Source organism: Manis javanica, chromosome 2 (genome assembly GCF_040802235.1).
Source record: "Manis javanica isolate MJ-LG chromosome 2, MJ_LKY, whole genome shotgun sequence".
Taxonomy (NCBI): Eukaryota; Metazoa; Chordata; class Mammalia; order Pholidota; family Manidae; genus Manis; species Manis javanica.
In genome coordinates this window covers 60,643,522-60,662,570 of record NC_133157.1, presented here as the reverse complement: position 1 = coordinate 60,662,570, position 19,049 = coordinate 60,643,522, and the positions used below count along the sequence as shown (strand labels likewise).

General features: G+C 39.4%; 1 protein-coding gene across 4 annotated transcripts in view; it reads left to right on the top strand.

The window, feature by feature from the left end:
• Positions 1 to 1,340: 1,340 nt before the first annotated feature.
• IL33 (interleukin 33) overlaps positions 1,341 to 19,049 on the top strand; it is a 42,229-nt gene continuing 24,520 nt past the window's right edge. Inside the window, exon 1 of one of the 4 annotated variants that reach the window (XM_017665005.3) lies at positions 1,341 to 1,454. Coding sequence is in view for 1 of the 4 variants with exons in the window: in XM_017665003.3 (XP_017520492.1) it covers positions 17,696 to 17,761 (66 nt within the window). In the remaining 3 variants the exon portion in view is untranslated. Of the gene's footprint in view, positions 1,455 to 17,604; positions 17,762 to 19,049 lie in introns of those variants that run through there. The other 3 variants (XM_037019048.2, XM_017665003.3, XM_017665004.3) reach the window with 3 other exon arrangements.

Below are 19,049 nucleotides of genomic sequence, written 5' to 3'. Positions count from 1 at the left end.
GCTCTCTTGGCCAATGGTCTAGGCAGTCAAGGGGTATCACCTGCATGGATTGCTGGTTGCTACTGGTTTTAGCAAAGTCCTGGAGAGCACAGGGGGCAGGACATCCTTGTTAGTTCCAGAAAGGCAGGAGGAAAATGTCTTGACTGCCTCCTGAGGGCTTCAGTAATGCAGCAAGAGGGCCTTAATCTGTGTGCACACTGACTTTAGGCTGTCACAGTTGCCAAACCCAGCTGTCACAGGGGCTGTCAGAAGCAACCACATTCATAGATTTTAACTAGGGAGTAAGAGGATTCCTAGACTATTAGCACTCACTTGCCCCAGCCTGGGAGCAGGTGAGGGCTCCAACTGCCTGTACTGTCTGACTTCAGCAAGTACTGTGACCACTAGCTTCTACCCATCCCAGAGAGGCTTTAGGAGGGTGCCACATTCAACCTTACCAGCTTATGCCAACAGGCTATGTAGAGTGTAACAAGGATGTCTGCCATGTCTCCATCTCCAGGGACTGTCTAAAATGTCCTCCACCACTTCAGCTGATGCCCTTACATCAACAAATGAATCTCCCTTTCATACAGGCTGGCTCTTTCAAGCTGCTGGTTTTTTGCTCAGTCTCTTAGCCAACAAGACCATATGTGAGGCTTTCAAGAGGGGAATCTCAATTTCTTGTAATACTTTGGAACCCCCAGACATCAGCCCCATTGGTTTTCCAAGTCAGACATTCTGGGGGCTCATCTTTCCAGTGCAGATTCCAGGGTCCAGAGTGCCTGATGTGGGATTCCCTGCCCAGTACTCCTCTGGGAGAAACCTGTCTGATGAGACCTCCCCCGCTATTTTGATATGCTAGGGGCTGGGGCTTTTTGTGAGACTGTCTCTGCCTCTCCTAACCATCTCAGTGTGATCTTTTGGTCCCTTGTTATGGACTGCAGTTCATCTAATTTTCAGAATTTTTTTCAGAGGGATATGATCCAGAGTAGCTTTAGATTTGGTGTGTCTGTGGGAGGATGTAAATTCAGGAACTTCATCTTGGACCCCTTACAAAAATTTCAATATTTACAGCACTGAAAGCAAAGTTGCAAAGTTCAACTCTGAGGAGAGCCAAGTTGTAATATGTAGAGGCAGAGGAAGGGCTGTGAGTTGGAGATGGGTGTGGGGGTTGCATGTGAGTTAACTCTGACATTAGTTGAAAGTAAAAAAACATGAAACATAAAATCTGTAATTGCTGGATTAAAATTTAAGATGGAAAGATGGCCGATAGCAGTGAATATTAGATATTGACAGGATTGTAACTCTGTCGGCTCTTTACATGCATGCTATTGAAAACCTGCTAAAATCTAACTCAGATTTCCCTTCTACGTCAATTTGGTTCTCAGCCAAACTTTGGGCAATAAATAGAATCTGCAAGCTCTCTGAACACAGAGCTGCAGCTTTTCAGGGGAGAAATCAAAGCAAGTCCACAGGTAAGAATGAAATCAATAACATAGTGCAAGATTTTTTTTTGTCAGGTTTAGCAAATTAAGATCTTGGGAACCATGGAGAACTGTTTTTTATTTCTGTGAAATGAAGGATTCAGCTGATTTATTATTACTGTCAATAGCAGTATGTACAGTTGATAGTTGCTACTAACTTAAAATTCCATTTTGATTTCCTTTGCGTAGTTTGGAAAATTTTTAATAAATTGCTAAAATAGATTGTAATAGTCTTCATAATCAATGTTCTTCTCCAGTACCACAAAACTTTATAAAGCAAGTTAATAATTCTACTGCATATTGCTAATACTCACCCAAGACAAATCTACTCAGAATTGTTTACAAGTGGTTTCAAGAAAAAGGGGACAAATAGAAGAACTGAGAGGTGCCATCCTCTCAAAATTCTCTTCTCAAAAATAAACTATTTGTGAAAAAATAAGGAATTGACATCCTAAATGGAAAAACTCAAAAAAGGTCATTAGTTTTGCTACTATTCTTCATTTCGAGACTTTTTCTCTACAGCTTCTCTTTATTTATAGCTGTTGTCTCATGGCAATTTTTTCTCTTTGCCCTTTTCTCCGTCTAATTTTCCACATGCAAGTATATTCCTCCAGACTATATTAATAAAGAAAATGGTAAAAAAACCAAAAGTATTGTGGCTGCAGACAAGTTGATTCCAGAACATCTCTGGGGACTTGAGTCTCAAGTAGAGTGTCAAGAACTATACATGGCCAGATCTTCCTGACTCTCTTCCTCCTCCGGACTGTACTTCTTCAGTTTGAATCATCCATGCATGCCACTGTGGTCACAAGGCACCTCGGTTCCCAAGATCCCTACCTATTGCTTCTCACATTTGTCTTCTGAACACCTGATGCTCCTCTTGTAATTTTGTCCCTGAAAAGGTACAGCTCTGTGTTCAGAGAACTTCAGAATCCTTTATTTCCCAAAGCTTTGTCTGAATCACACAGCTGAGTAGTTTCCTTAAATAGTCAAGAACTCTGTGTAGGCATCACTCTCTGTAGCTCCAATTTCATATTTTCTCCATTCTTCTCTGAAAAAATCCTGGGTTTTCTACCAATCCCTGACTGGTGACTACATAATTCATTTTCTTAGCTGTATTGACCTAGATATTTTTCTCATTCTAATCACTGTTTAACTTATAATATCTACAGCCAGAACATACCTGTTTCCCCTTCCCATTTATAGAGAGGGAAGAATTCTGATGAGAACTTTCACTTAGGGATTGAAATAGGGTTAAAAATAAGGGAAAAGACAGTCTTTTCCCTTACTTTTGGGAGCTTGCAACTAACTTCAGAGAATGTGCCTGGGCTTCAGTTGTAAAAAGTTCTGCTTCATGGAGGAATTAAATAATTACAGGGTGGTATTGTAGCTGGTGGGAGTTGGATTGGGGAAAGCATTGAGGGAAGAGAAAAAAACACCAAGAAATATTTAAACCAGTAAATCTGACACCATCTCTCTTGGAGATAGTGTGTGCAGAATTAAATCATTACAGAGAAGTACTGCAGAGCGGGCAGCTTTCAGGGAAGAAAAATATATACATCAGGGAATTTTTATGCCAGGAATCTGACAGCATGGGGTCTTTCTCAGACATGTGCATGTGACTATGCCAAAGTCAATGTTATCTTTCATTCAGAACATTGAAATTTGGGCAAATATGGTGGAAACTAAGAGTGCTAACCAGAATTCTCCTTCTTTATATCATAGTTTGCAGTAGGGGCATTTAGAAACAAGACCAACAATAATCTCCTTGAACAGCAGAAAGAAACCTTAATTCTGTCAAAAAAAAAAAAAAAGCAAGCTGATGCTTGGTTCAAGGACTTCAGGAAATCATGGCAGAACCTCTGATCTTTTTTCAGTTTCCCTCTGGGTTCTCTGGTAGTGACATCTGCAATGCAAATGGAACCTTTACAGGCACACAGCCTTAGAGGACAGGCAAAGTTCATTGTTGAGGGGATGGAATTGGAGAAATAAGGAGTTTGTGGCCCCTCCTCCCTATAGCAGATTCCTGGCACATGCTCACATGCTGTCCTTGTTACTGTTGGTAGATCACGCTATAACTTTGAAGGATTTTGCTTAAAGTGAAGAGTGCAATGTAGCATAATAGTAAAAAAACACATATCTTTAGAGGAAGACAGGCCTCAAATCCATTATCTATAATTGACTAGCTGTGTGATTTTAGATCTTACTTAACTTTTCTGATCCTGAAATTTTTTCTCTGGTGCAAAATGTAAACAATTACAATAAAAACAACAAAACACCCTACTATAAAGAGGTGTTCTGAAGGTTATGAAAATAAAGCAAGTCAGAAGCAGTTATTAAAACCAAACATGTACTAAATATGAGCTATTTCCCCCCACATTATCCCATGAATCCTCACAGCACCTCTGTGAGATAAATATTATCTTTTCCATTTATAAAATTAAGTAAGATTCGGAAAGATTATACTAGCCCAGAATGACACAATCAGTAAATTTCAGACCAGAGGTTAAAACCCAGGATCAAGTCCCATGAAGGAAAAAGAATTAAAGGAAGATGGATTCCAAACAACTTCATTTAGTGCATCTCTAATCCTCTTTGTGAAGCCATTTTTCTGTTCAAGGTTTTCATTATTTTCAGACATAAAAATATTAGCAAGATGACATTAAAACCTGCCTTTTTTCTTTAGGACTACATTTATTGCCATCTGAGGGAAAGGATCCCTGGCAGCCACATTCTCTTATGTAACTTGCTTTTGCTGCTTTCATTGGTATTGCCAAAACCAAGACGGGTCTGCATAGCAGTCTGGAGGAGCATACCAGTCTACATATAATTCTCCTTCACTTTAAACACCTCATAAATTGGATGAATGTCACATTTTCCCTAGCAATTCCAGTGCATCTGAGACCTTTTGCAATTTTAAGACTGTTTTGCTCATTACTTCTCTTGGGTTTCCTAGCAAACATTCAATATTTTTTAAAGGGCTTGAAAGAACTTAAGTTTTTCACATCTGATGTGTTCAAATCTCAACCACTCTAACTTCTTAGCCAGGTGGCTCTATAAGTGGCAGTTATTTAAGTTTTGCTATTTAAGCAGTTTATATTTTCTTTTTAAAGAGGAAACTACGTGCCTTTTTTCTTGTGTTCTTTCATTTGGGGGTTTACACACCCAAACATGAATTTTTCCTCAAACCTGAATTCTTTAGTTCTAAAATTTTTCCTTCCTGAGGTGTTTTTTTTCCATTATCTCTTACACATATATTATGTATTACTTGTCCATACTCTTCAGCAATCTTGTTTAAACAATACTTTATCAGTAGTCAGCATGACCTCTTCAGATTGATTAATTAGTAGTACTGGTATTTTTCTTTGAGAAATACTGTTAATCTTTTTTTTTAAGTTTCAGCTACAGACGTAGGTGTCAACATTGATTCTAATGTAATTTGGTGGCTATGTTCAGCTTCTTTTTTTCTTCATTATGATTTGTATAAGATCCATATTACTTGAATGTATATGAGGCATTAATATATCTAAGAGGGTGCATATTTTTTCTTCACGGACTTACTTGAGCAATTGTGAAAAGGTAACTGTAATTGCCACTATGTGATAGTCATTTATTAGAATAAATTGGATGTTGTTAATTCAAAGGAGTATAACTTTAACTCAAAGCTGTTTTATTAAGAAAGTTTGGAGGGTCCCATGACTAGGACATAACATGTAATACTTACACCTATCTATCCAATTATTATTATCTGTCATTATGTCAAATGGAAGTATTTCTTCTCAATACTGAGATCCATAAGATCAGATTCAGCATTTAGAAGCATTAAAGTCATTTGCACTGCGAGGTGTCTGTTAGGAAAAAGTATTGTTTGTAAGTTATTATACTTCTTAATTCCTAAAAGTATAAAAATTAGATAGAAATCTATTTTTTAGCAGCATCCAATTTTTTTTCAGGTTGTTTGTGGCAAAAGTTCCTAGAACATCTGGGTTTAGACTCATTGGTTCTCCCTACTCTCTAGGTAAAACCATGCAGTAACTAGCAACCTCTAGATTTGTGGTTCGCTGTTAGGTCCAAGTAACTTTGGTATCTATTATATGCAAGGGCTCTTTTTGGCAAAGGAAGGGATACCAATTACATTGTTTTGCTCTGCATCATTAAGGAAGAGGTCATATCACTCCAGAGGAGGAAAATGATTAGATCTTATCTTGGAGAAGAAATGTGTTTAGCATAGTCTTTCCACTTCAGTGGTTTCTACCTCAAAACCAACTATCAGGCAATCAAGGCTGAGCCTGTTTAGAATCCCCGAAAAGATGATGGAGTCAATAATTTGGGAACAGCTGGAGTCAATAATTTAGGAACAGCTGGAGCAGCCCATTAGTAGACAAGGTGGGAAACAAATGCTTGTCATATTAGAGTGGGTTTCCAGACCTCTGAGCTGTATTTTCTGATCATTACACATGGGAATTAAATAACCAGGGTGTGGATTGTGGCTTAATTTATTCAGGTCAATGGCCAGGAACTCTTACATCTGCGAGTGGAAAGCGTCCATACTCTTAATACTTAAATGTCTTCAAATAACCAAATTTAATGTTATCTAATATGCCATACAATATATTACTAGGTGGCCATTTCGTTGTGAAAGAAAATCTTTTTGGTCTCTCCAGGGGTGATATTTAAGATATTTAACAGCTGGTATGGCATGAGCAGAGATAAATGAGAAAGGAACCAGCCTCATAAAGCATGCCAGGTGAATACCAGCATTAGTGAGGACTCTCATTCTGACCTTGGATTCTACCAGATAATTGGGATAATGTGGCAGTGGAAATGTTGTGGAATATCTAAAGCTTTACAGAAATTTTAACAACTCAGCAAGTGTTTCTGTCACCTTTCAGTAGGCATATCCCAAACATAGGAGAAAAGTCCTATAAAAGTTATGGTAGCAGTAACTTTAGGCTTTGTACAAGGAAAAACTTGCATAAATCATGAGAATATATTTATGATTAATTTCTCTATAAAGGTCATCTGAAAGAATATTTTGGTCAGAAAATAGTTTTTAGTACTTTTCTCTTTTGAGCATCATTATGGACTTATGGTTTTTGATGATATTGTTGTAACTAAGTTGTTTTCAGATTTGCTTTGATTAGCTATAATTTTTTATTGTTTTGAGTCAAATTGCCACAATTTGTCACACAGAAGTGTATATGCTAGCTCATTTACAGTTTTTAACCCTTTATACTAGCTCACTTAAACTTTCTTCACCACATTATAACTTTAAAAACTGTATCATGCCTTTCACACAAGTTATTCAGGCTCATCTTGCATTTTTTCTACCCAAAATATGAAGTCAGCCATTCTCCAAAGAGCCCTGATTTCTCTTGTAAAACTAAAAACATATCCACCAGAACTCCCAGTGGAGAACAGTATTAGATCACAAAATCTGGGCCCAAGAATACATGTTGGATTATTTTCATTTTAATAATGACATTAAACCAGTTCAGTCACAGAGATAGGGGAGAAAAAAATACATATGTAATCATGAGTTCATATTGGCAATTTCAATGGAATTCTAATATTACTTTATTACATATCTATTTGGGTTTTCTATATTTTTTACTAATGATTATGTCAAATACTTCTTATTTTTAGTATTTTATTGTTATGAATATATAAAATTTGCTTGATTTACATTTTCATCCAATTGTTTGAGTCCTTTTTAACTTTAAAAATGTTGATGCTTTATTAATTGACAGTTCTTTTTTCATTTGGTAGCTACATTAGTTACTGGAAGATGGAAACCTGCTTAGCAGTTTACTTTATGGACAGACATTAACTGAAGTTTGATCTTCAAAGTCTTTACTAGTTATCTCATTTTGTCATCATTTGTCCACCTACAATGACTTAATGCACGTTTATATGTACATGATTTTCATAATCAATTTCAAACACAAATATTTTTGGTAAACAAACCTGATTGGATTTTACAAGAATAAAATAGTAGAGTACTGTATCAAAAATCTGTGAAATTAATGGTAAAAACAGTAATAATAGTACTGTTATTGGCCATCTGAATTAATTTTTTTTTTAAAGTATGTCAAACAAAAGGAGAACCCTCCTACACTGCTGGTAGGAATGTTAATTAGTTCAACCATTGTGGAAAGCAGTATGGAGGTTCCTCAAAAAACTCAAAATAGAAATACCATTTGACCCAGGAATTCCACTCCTAGGAATTTACTCTAAGAATGCAGGAGCCCAGTTTGAAAAAGATATATTCACCCCCATGTTTATCGCAGCACTATTTACAATAGCCAAGAAATGGAAGCAACCTAAGTGTCCATCAGTAGATGAATGGATAAAGAAGATGTGGTGCATATACACAATGGAATATTATTCAACCATAAGAAGAAAACAAATCCTACGATTTGCAACAACATGAATGGAGCTAGAGGGTATTATGCTCAGGAAAATAAGCCAGGCAGAAAAAGACAAGTATCAAATGATTTCACTCATCTGTGGAGCATAAGAACAAAGCAAAAACTGAAGGAACAAAACAGCAGCAGACTCACAGAACCCAAGAATGGATTAACAGTTACCAAAGGGAAAGGGACTGGGGAGGATGGGTGGGAAGCGAGGAATAAGGGAGAAAAGGGGACATTATGATTAGCACACATAATGTAGGGGGGTGGGGAAGGCAGTACAACACAGAGAAGACAAATAGTGACTCTATAGCATCTTACTACGCTGATGGACAGTGACTGTAATAGGGTATGTGGTGGGGACGTGTTAATGGGGGGAGTCTAGTAACCATAATGTTGCTCATGTAATTGTACATTAATGATACCAAAAAAATTTTAAAGTATCTCAAACAGTTATTAAAAGTTTTCAAAGTCTTGATCTGAAACCAAAAAATTTTCATTTTATCCTTTCTATTTTTGACATATCATGATTCTCTCTTGTATATATTTTTATTGATTTTAATTATAAATTTATATATCTATATTATACTAAAATTTTGTTTGAAATATATTATTTAAATATATTTGGAAAACAGCTATGGAAAACAGTTAGTATGAAGGTTCCTCAAAAAATTGAAAATAGAACTACCATATGAACCAACAATCTCACTTTTGGGTATATATTCAAAAGAATTGAAAGCAAGATCTTGAAGAAATATTTGCACACCCATGTTCATTGTAATATTATTCAAAATAGCCAAGAGGTGGAATCAATCCAAGTGTCCATTCACTGATGAATGAATAAAGAAAGATGGCATATACACACAATGGAATATCATTCAGCCTTAAAAAGAAAAGAAATATTGTCATGTGCTACAACATGGATGAACCTTGAGGACATTATGCTAAGTCAGGCACAAACACATATACGATACGGTCCTCTGTACATGAGGTATCTAAAGCAGTCAAACACACAGAAACAGAGTGTAAAAAGGTGTTGCAAAGGGCTTGGAGAAGGCAGAAGTGGGGAGTTCTGAGATGGATATAGTTTCAGTTTTACAGGATGAAAAAGTTTAGGGATCTGTTGCATAACAATGTGAATGTAGTTATCACTATTGAAATGTGTACTTTAAAATGGCTGAGATGTAAGTTTTATGTTATGCATTTTTTTGCCACAATTAAAAGTGGGGCAAATGTTTAAACAATCCAACCTTATTTAAGGATATTATTAAGTAAATGTCCAGAATACATTAGATGTTTGCCATTTCATTTTAGGATTTAGAAAAAACCAATGTAGATTACATTTAGACAAAAAACAAGGAGAATTTGTATCATTTGATATGCTGTTAGCTGCAATAATAAAATAACAAATTGAACATGGTTTAAAGCATAAAGACACTTGCTGCTCACTTAACAAGAAGTTCTGAAGCGGGCAGTCCCAGAGTTGGTGCAAAGAATCAGGGACATTACCAGAGACCCAGGCTTTTAACCTTTTGCTGAGTCATCCTCAGACTGCCCATGATCTCTCCCTTAATGGGAGAAGATGCTGGCCTAACTCTAAGCAGCACATCCTCACAGAAGTGAGGATGTCAAAAGTGTTTACACCTAAAGAAAAAAGATTTCCCAGAAGTCCCAGGCATACCTCCCCTTTGTCCCATTGGCAAGATCTGGTTCACATGCCCACTCCTAGAGGTTGTCATGAATGGCTTATGTTTCGTTATTTCTAAAATCTCTCCTTTGGGGGAAAAAAAGATTCATCAGCTGAGAAACAACATTCATCCTAGATAACTTTCAACATCCTCTAATTCCTGCAGAATGCCAACCTTTTTAATTTTTAAGGACTTCTTACCCATACTTGAGAAGCACAGCCAAATTCTTTTCAAAGTTAACCTTAGGATTCTGCCTAAGTCTGAAAAATACCTAAAAAATCTTTAACCTGATTACTTTTCAATTCTTTCATGGTAGAAAACTAAATCTTTTATCAACCATAACAGAAGCACTTATTTTGTACTAAGGGAAAAGAAGAATGTGTCTATTTTCTGTCTGGCCATTTTCCAGTCAGCTTAGTTCTATCTTTAACACAGAGGTTGATGCTCCTTTATTTTTTTTAACCATGAAATAGAGCACTTATTTAATTCTGTCAATGAGTCCTTTTGCCACCCCAGCTGAGAATGTGGAATCCCATTTATTTTAAAATACACTAACAGTCTCTCATTTTAACTTAAAAAGTTTCATTTACATATAATATACACACAGAAAACTGCACAAATCATGACAATACAGATTAATGAACTGTTACAAAGTGGACAAACTTCTGTAACCATATAAAGAAACAAAGAGTACAGAATTCCAGAAGACTCCTCATGCCCTCTTCTTGTCACTACTCTCTACCTCAAGAATGACCATTATTGTACTTTCTAATACAATATATTTGATTTGCCCCTGGGGTATTTGCACTATCTAAAAATGAACTTAGTCTTATACCCTTTTGTCGCGTGCCCTGTCCTCGCCGGCAAGAACAGCATGCAACAACAGCAGGATTCTTCTGCAGAAAGCTTTATTCTTCAGCTCTTTGTGAAACAAATGAGTTGGGCAGGACCCAGAGGGGAAGGAGAGGCTTGCTTATATAGTTCTCATGCTCTGACCTGGTTGGTGCGGCTCCATATGCCTTATTAGCATAACCATTTGGTGGGTCTCATTGGTCCTTATGCCAAGGCGCAATTAGCATGTAGTTTAGTGGTGTGGGATGATTTGTCATTAGGAAGTTCGGGGCCTTCCGGCTGCCCTGCATTGGGCGCTATTTTCTGAGCGCGGCTGCCAACATCTCCCCCTTTTTTGTCTAACAGAAGCTCAAGGCGGAACTTGCCAGCAGAGGCGGAGACAGAGGCCTGACCTCCATCATACTTCCTGATGCCCCCTTTTTGGAGAGGGGTTCTGGGCATCTACCCCTATGCAGTCAGGCATGCCTCTCAGAGGGGTCCAAGACCTCTTGCAGTGCTTTGCCTCGCATCCTCTGGCTGGCGTTGGGACCGCTTGGTACAAAGGGTTTGGACCTCTAAGACTATGCGACATTCCACTATTTGTGGAGTGTCAGGCGTGTAGCCTTTTGTCACAACTTTGCCATCATGGACATAGGCACCTGTGCCTGTCTTAGACCCGTCCGTGTAAACTGTTTTTCCATGAGGCAGCGGGGTTAGGCTAGTGACCCGAGGGAATACTAGGAGATGATTTTTGGCGAAGTTGATGAGGGGATGTTTAGGGAAATGATTATCAAAGGTTCCTGAGAAACTGTAAGCAAGTATGGCCCAATCATCGTTCATAGCACATAATACTTGTATCTGTTCTACGCTGTAAGGGGTTATAATTTTAGCTGGAGCCTCTCCGAAATGTGTCATGGAGGTTTTTACTCCTCTCAAAGCAAGTTTGGCCACGGCTGCCGGATAGTACTCTACTGTCCTAGCCTGAGAGGCTTGGGGATGGATCTAGATCAGTGGGCCGTGCTGCCATAAAACTGCTGTTGGCAGCTCCGGGGTGGGAAGCACACACAACTCAAAGGGTTCATTCGATTGCACTCTATTTAATTGTGCTGTCATCAAAGCCTGTTCTACTTTGCGAATGGCTTGTAATGCCTCAGGTGTGAGGGAGCGCGGTGACGTTAGTTGTGGGTCTCCTTCTAGGGTTTTAAATAGTGGAGTCAATTCAGTGGTGGGTATCTTTAAGTATGGGCGCAACCAATTAATATCCCCTAGGAGTTTTTGGAAGTCATTCAAATTTCGCAATTGATTATGTCTTATCTCAAGCTTTTGGGGGCAAATTACATCTGTGTAAATGGTTGCTCCTAGGAATTTGCTAACACTAGATTTTTGGACCTTCTCGCTTGCTATATTCAGTCTCCAATTTTCTAGGGATCTAGTGAGATCTATATATGCTTCTTCTATTTCCGCTGGTTGTGGGGAGCAAAGAAGGATGTCATCCATGTAATGGATGATCTTTAGCGTGGGATAGGTCTTACGAATTGGGTCTAATGCTCGCTGAACATACAGTTGACATATGGTGGGGCTATTTGCCATTCCTTGAGGGAGGACCTTCCACTGAAATCTGGCATCGGGTTGTTCATGGTTAATAGCTGGCAAAGTAAAAGCAAATCTTTCCCTGTCCTTGGAGCTTAGAGGTATAGAAAAGAAACAATCTTTAATATCTATTATGAGCACTTTCCATTCTTTGGGTAAGGCAGAGAGGAGTGGCAGTCCCCGTTGTACGGGTCCAAGCATTCTCATTTGAGCATTTACTGCTCTCAGATCATGAAGCAACCTCCATGATCCTGACTTTTTCCTGATTACAAATATGGGTGTGTTCCATGGGGACACAGAGGGTTCTAGGTGTCCCACTTGGAGCTGCTCTTGCACTAAGCAATGAGCTGCTTCTAATTTTTCAGAGGATAGGGGCCACTGAGGAACCCATACGGCCTCCTCTGTGAGCCAAGGTATGGGCATGGCATCTTCAATGGCCCCTATGAAAAACCCAGGCCGTGACGGTCATTCTTTACTTTGGGCAGGATGGGCTCTATGCGTCCCTGTTGGTGTTTCCCCAGCCCCTTGCCAGGGATGTATCCCATGTCCATCATCATGCCTTGGGCGGGGGTGGAGTATTCATTAATGAGTTTGAGGCCTAAGTCTCTCATGACATCCCTCCCCCATAAATTGACCGGTAGAGGGAGTACATAAGGGGTGACTGTACCCTCTTGTCCTTCAGGGGCTCGCCATTTCAATGGTTTGGCACTAATTGAAGGGCTTGACTCATATCCTAAACCTTGTAATGAATGTGAGGATTGGGTCACAGGCCACTTGGAGGGCCACCAGGTTGCAGAGATAATACTTTTATCTGCTCCAGTGTCTAGGATTCCCTCAAAGCTCTTTCCCTCTATTTGAAGAGTTAATTTTGGTCTGTCTGCTAAATCTAATACTATGAAGGCTGAATCCCAGTCAGAGGAGCCGAAGCCCCTTTCTCCCCTCTCTGTGTTGGTAGCAGGATAATTGGCGTGGAGACTAGGTAAAACTAAGAGCTGGGCTATGCGGTCTCCCGGGGATATAGGATAGATTCCTCTGGGAGCCGAACACATGATTTTTACCTGTCCTTCATAATCTTGATCTATAACTCCGGGATGAACTACCAGGCCTTTCAATGCAGCAGAAGAGCGCCCTAGGAGTAACCCAATGGTATTTGGTGGTAGGGGGCCTTTAAAGTCTGAAGGAATAGGCTGAACTCCCATCTGTGGAGTCAACACTATTCTGGTGGTGGCACGGATGTCCAATCCCGCGGAACCTGAAGTGGCTCTCCTTGGGGGGCCTGGTTGTTCCCGAATGACACTTGCGTGCTGGTTGCCCCATATATTTGCGGGCCCTGGTGACGGGGGCCCCTCTGGGCGTTTTTTGGCAGTTCTAAGGGTTTCCCTTCTATATCTTTAATAGACCGGCACTCATTAGCCCAATGCCTGCCTTTCTTACACTTAGGGCACAACTCAGGGGTCTTTTGGGTTGTTTGTTCTGAAGCTGGGCTCCTACACTCTCTCTTTATATGTCCTAATTTCCCGCATTGAAAGCATTTGATACTTCTGTTAGTGATCCTGGCTTGTTTGTGGCTCTGTAATATGGCCGCGGCTAGGCCCGCATTGGTGAGTGGCCCTCCTATTTCTCTACAGGCTTTCAACCAGGCATGTATCTCTTTTTGTTTCCAGGGTGTTATCGCCTGTCTGCATTCCTTGGTACATTGTTCAAATACTAATTGCTCCACTAGGGGCAATGCTTGTTCCTGATCTCCAAATATTCTGCCTGCGGCCTCCATCATACGAGCGACAAAGTCAGAAAATGGCTCGCTCGGCCCCTGAATAATTTTTGTCAAATTGCCTGATACTTCTCCTTTGTTGGTGAGGGCTTTCCATGCCTTGGCGGCGCACGTGTTTATTTGTGCGTATACCTGTAAGGGGAAGGCGGTCTGGTCGGCTACCCACTGTCCTTGGCCCGTCAGCATATCATATGACCACGCAGGCTGTCCTTCGGCCGCGTTTGCGCGTGCCTGGGTATTGCCAGTCTGCGGGTGTCATGGCTGTCTCTGTTAATCTCTCAACTTGTGCTATGGTATAGTTAGCACTGACTCCATAAGCCCGAACGGATTCTGCTAACTCCTTAACTTGTTTATGGCTCAGGGGCTGGTGAGAGCGTACGCCATTATCCTCAAATACAGGAAACATTTGTCTAATTGCCTGAAGAGTATCTGGGTGGCAAAAGGAGAGTGCGCCACTCACGTAAGGTGGCGGGGCAACGGGCGTCGGGGGACACCCTGCTTTCATTTTTTCCTTGGTCCGCTTTTCAACTTTGCTGGTTCCCTTACTTCTGCACTCTGCGGTTTTATTCTCTTCCCCTTCCTCTGCGGACGTTAATTCCTCCTCAGATTCCCTATTGGAGAGTTGGAGGTCCCTCAACTCTTTCCAGGGGTATTTACTATTTTCTCCGAGGCGATCGTCACTCGCTTCTCGGGGCTCTTTCGCTTTTGCCCTAGGCGGGCTTTCTCCCTCACTCTGAGGTTTCTTTACCTTCGTTTTTGTGGCCTTTTTTCGGCCGCGCGCGCTCTCTGTTTCCCGTTCCGTTTCTGACATGCTCTCTTGGATATCTGTCAATGCTCTCTGACCTTCTTTTATTACCTTTTCACATCTCTCATCTTGCAGACAAGCTCTAATCAGTTTCCAGAGGGGCCTGGTGCCTCCCCTCAGGCTACCCTCCTCCTCCTCTCTATCAAGATCTTTCCCCAGTTTGTCCCAGCTCGGGATTGAGAGGGACCCTGAACAAATGAACCAGGGGGCCACACGGTCTATCTCCTTCACAAAAGATCCTAAGACTTTGCTGGAGACCTTCAAGTTTCGCTCTTTGAGAGCTGTCTGCAGCGCCGTGACTAATGACGGTGCATTCCCCATGGTGCCTCCTTATTTACAGGGAACCATCAACCATCATCCTAAAAAGCAGGGGCCTCTCGGAACTTACCCCTCCGGGCTTTCTTCTGACCTGCAGTTCTGAATCCTCTCCAGATGTCTGAAGGGTCCTCCCTGTGCCGGTGATGTTCTGGTTCCCGGGTTTCGGCACCACTTGTCACGTGCCCTGTCCTCGCCGGCAAGAACAGCATGCAACAACAGCAGGATTCTTCTGCAGAAAGCTTTATTCTTCAGCTCTTTGTGAAACAAATGAGTTGGGCAGGACCCAGAGGGGAAGGAGAGGCTTGCTTATATAGTTCTCATGCTCTGACCTGGTTGGTGCGGCTCCATATGCCTTATTAGCATAACCATTTGGTGGGTCTCATTGGTCCTTATGCCAAGGCGCAATTAGCATGTAGTTTAGTGGTGTGGGATGATTTGTCATTAGGAAGTTCGGGGCCTTCCGGCTGCCCTGCATTGGGCGCTATTTTCTGAGCGCGGCTGCCAACACCCTTTTGGTCTGGCCTCTTTCACTGAACCTTGTTTGTGAAATGCATCTGTGTTGTTGCACACAGATGTAGCTTGTTTATTCTTATTATTGATTAGAATTCCTCTAAATGAATGTGTCACAATTTATCTATTATAATGTAGATTAACATTTGTGTTGTTTCCAGCTTAGAGTCATATGACTAGGATTGCTATGAACATTACATGTCTTTTGGCAAACATTTTTATGCCTTCTGTAGGATCTATGCTTTCAAGTAGAATTGCTTGGCCAAAGGATATGCATATGTTCAGCTTTAGTGGATACTAACAAATTATTTTCCAAAGTGGTTATAACAATTTGTACTCCCATAGCCATGTATAAGAATTCCCAGTTGTCCCAAAACCTTGTAATACCTGGTATTTTCAGTTGTCCTCATTTTAGCCATTCTGATAGGTGGACATTGTGGTTCTCATTAAACTTTAAAGCATGTATTTTCTTTATATTTCCTAGAAATATGTTATGTCAATCTGGAGCAGCTAGTATTTTTCCCAGACAAGTCGGCTAGCAAATGCACTTTAGAAAAAATATATTCCCTAGGATTGTAATTGCGGAGCTGAGGCATGCCGTTTTGTCCTAGTTGCAAGGCAACATTAATTAGGGAAGAAAACAAATAATCATATTGTATTTGGGTTTCAGAAAACAATAGTTAGGAATCACTTTTTTTTAGTGTTGTATTAATAGAAAAAAGTATGATTCTCTTAACCTCCTGGTCACAAATTGAGTTTTTATAGATTTTGAATACAACATGCTTTTAAGAAAGTTTAGTCAAGTTATTGTTGAATCATCACAAGCTAATAATAATCCACCCTCATTTTCTTGATTAAAACATTGTTTGAATGACACATAATTTAACAAAGCATCTGTTTTGTGTAATTTTTCACAAGCATTTGATGAACCAGATCATACAGAAGTTCTACATGTAACATCGAAGTACTAAAGGCTGATTGATAGACTGGTTTGATGGTTTTTTACTACAAGGGCAATTCATATCTTTTGGTTGGGTGTCAGGAGGCTGAAAACAGAAAGTTCAGGCAAAGCAAAGTTCATTTTGAACTTATTTTTAGTTTTCATAAATTAGCAATCACTCACTCACCAGTAGTTGACTTAAATTCTTAAAGAAAACTTTTTAAAAAATGTTTTATTTTTAAAGCAAGGCTGGTACATTTATCTCCCACCAATGCAGTTTTGCTACCTAAACTTCTGCTTTGGGCTGCCTTCTCTTTGTCCTAGATTTTAGAGACTAGAGTCCTTCTTTCTCCAGCTCCATAAATATCTGGCTCATCCTTTTAGAAACTCTTATTGTTGTTACTTAGTTTTCCAAAGCTGCAATCAAATGAAGCCTACTAGCTTCCAGGATCAATTCTAGAATTATCTAGTGACATCCTTTATGCACTGGGAATGGAACGTTAGGTATACTTTCACTGTCTTTCTTCTTATCAATACTTTATATTGATTGAGAAATGTACCATACCAAAATCAGCCTGCTTCTTTAAAAATAAGTCAATTTAAAGACATATATTGCATTCTACTTTGAAGATGAGCTTCAAAATTTTAAGTTTTGTCTGTCTAAAAATCTCATGCTCCTCTTAAAAAACAAATAGCAAGTCACTTGGTAGAATTTAGGATATTGCCCAAAGAACTGTGTCCTGGTTAGGATTTGAAATGTGCAAGTATTAAACTACTTTAGGCTTTGGAATCTGGGCAGTATTCCCAGAGTCAAAGCTGACATTAGTGGGTAAGTTCTCATCCTCAGTTAAGCAATCTATTTTGATTATATTGTTGACAATTCCAGATGCTTTCACACTCAGTCTATATTTGTGGAGAATTAGGCAAAATCCAAAAATAATTCTTCCATACATATTTACACATAGATGCAATTGCTATCTTTTCATGAAGAAACAGAGACATTATATTTTGATATATCAGCATTGCCTGTCCTTGCAAGTTGTGTTCCTCTGTGAATCTAGGTATAAATAAACTTTTTAGAACGCAGAACAAACCAGGTCTAAAGCAATAAACTGTAGCAAAACAGATTGGATTTCATCTCCAGTTTTGAGCACCGACTTATGACCTGTGACGCAGGTATATACACACATGCTGTGATTTGGCACCTGCTTTTGCCCTGTGTATTTCTCAACAAAGCTTTTGTCCAACCTGACATTTCTGTACCACCCCTTGGTCCCTTGCCATCTCCTACAGAATACTGTGCTAGGACTTTTTTCTGTGACTCAGTTTTAATCACACCTTGTAAAGCCTTTCTCACTCTACACTCATGTTGTCTTACAAGCTTGAAGGAAGCAGATCAAGGCCGAAACCCCTTGCCCACCATCCAAAAAAAGTGAGTAGTTTCATTGGTTCCCAGAGATGGGATATTATGCTGCGTAAGAATGTGTCCAATTATTAAATTCCATACATGAGACATAAGGACAAGACCAAAAATTCCCTGATAAACTGAAACTGTTCCCTTTACTTTCTTTAGACTTCTTTGCTGTTGTTGTTAAATGTTTTAAAGAAACGGCTGTAGGATATAGAGGAAAGAGCAGTCACAGCTACTGCTCTGTGAGTAGGAAGACCTGAATTTTAATCCTGGCTCCACCATGTACCCACTCAACTAGTTGTATAATTTTGAGTAAGACCTGTTCCTAGTGGTTCTGCAAGTATCTTATGTTAATTTCACAGGTTGTAGGCTATTCTAAGGCTAAACATACACCCATAAACCCAATCAAAATTTATTTTTTTTGCTTATAAAAATAGTTTCATTGTCTTCAGTGACTGACATTACAATCTTCTGTCTTTTAAAAATGTTCTGCAGTTTCACAATTAATATATCAATATATGGATTGCTCTTTTTTTTTAACCTGCTTGGAATTCATTGGGATTCTTAGATCTGAAGATTGGGGTTGTTTGGTAATTCTGGGAAGTTCTCAGCCTTTGTATCTTCAAATATTGTTCCTTTCCTATTTATCATCTCTTTCTAAAATTATAAATAGATACCGTAAGACAGCTTCACTCTGTCCTCCAACGCTCTTACCCCCTTTTTCATATTTTCCATCTCTAGGTGTCTGTGGATTCTATTTCAAACAGTATCTTCAGTTATATTTTCTAGTTCACTGGCTCTTCATCTGGTTCACCATGTCTAATCTGTTTTTTAATTGGTCCATGGAGCTCTAATTTGAATAATGTATTTTTCATTTCTAGATATTCTGTTTGGATCTTTACAATCCATTTCTTTAATAGTTTTAGAACTCTACCTAAATATACTAAAATGTGGTTTTGTATGTCATTTCTGATTCTTCTAATATACAAAGCCTTTGCAGACTGGTTTTTGCTGTTAGTTCCTTCTGTGGGCTGTCACCATGGTGCTTATTACTCTTGTTTGCTTTATAAATCTTAACTGCAAACTTACTCATTTGCCCTGGAATTTTTATGTGTGAATATTTTGTGACTTGGGCCATAGCTGAGTTCATCAATGTAAGATTTGTATTTCCTTTTTCCATTTGTCTTGGGACACTACCAACCTGAAATCACTTTTATATTTAATTCTTTGTTTCAGGCTTTTGGAAGCACACAGGCAGTATGACTTCAGACTGCAAACTAAACCCTTTTCATGGGGAGATAAATTCTCA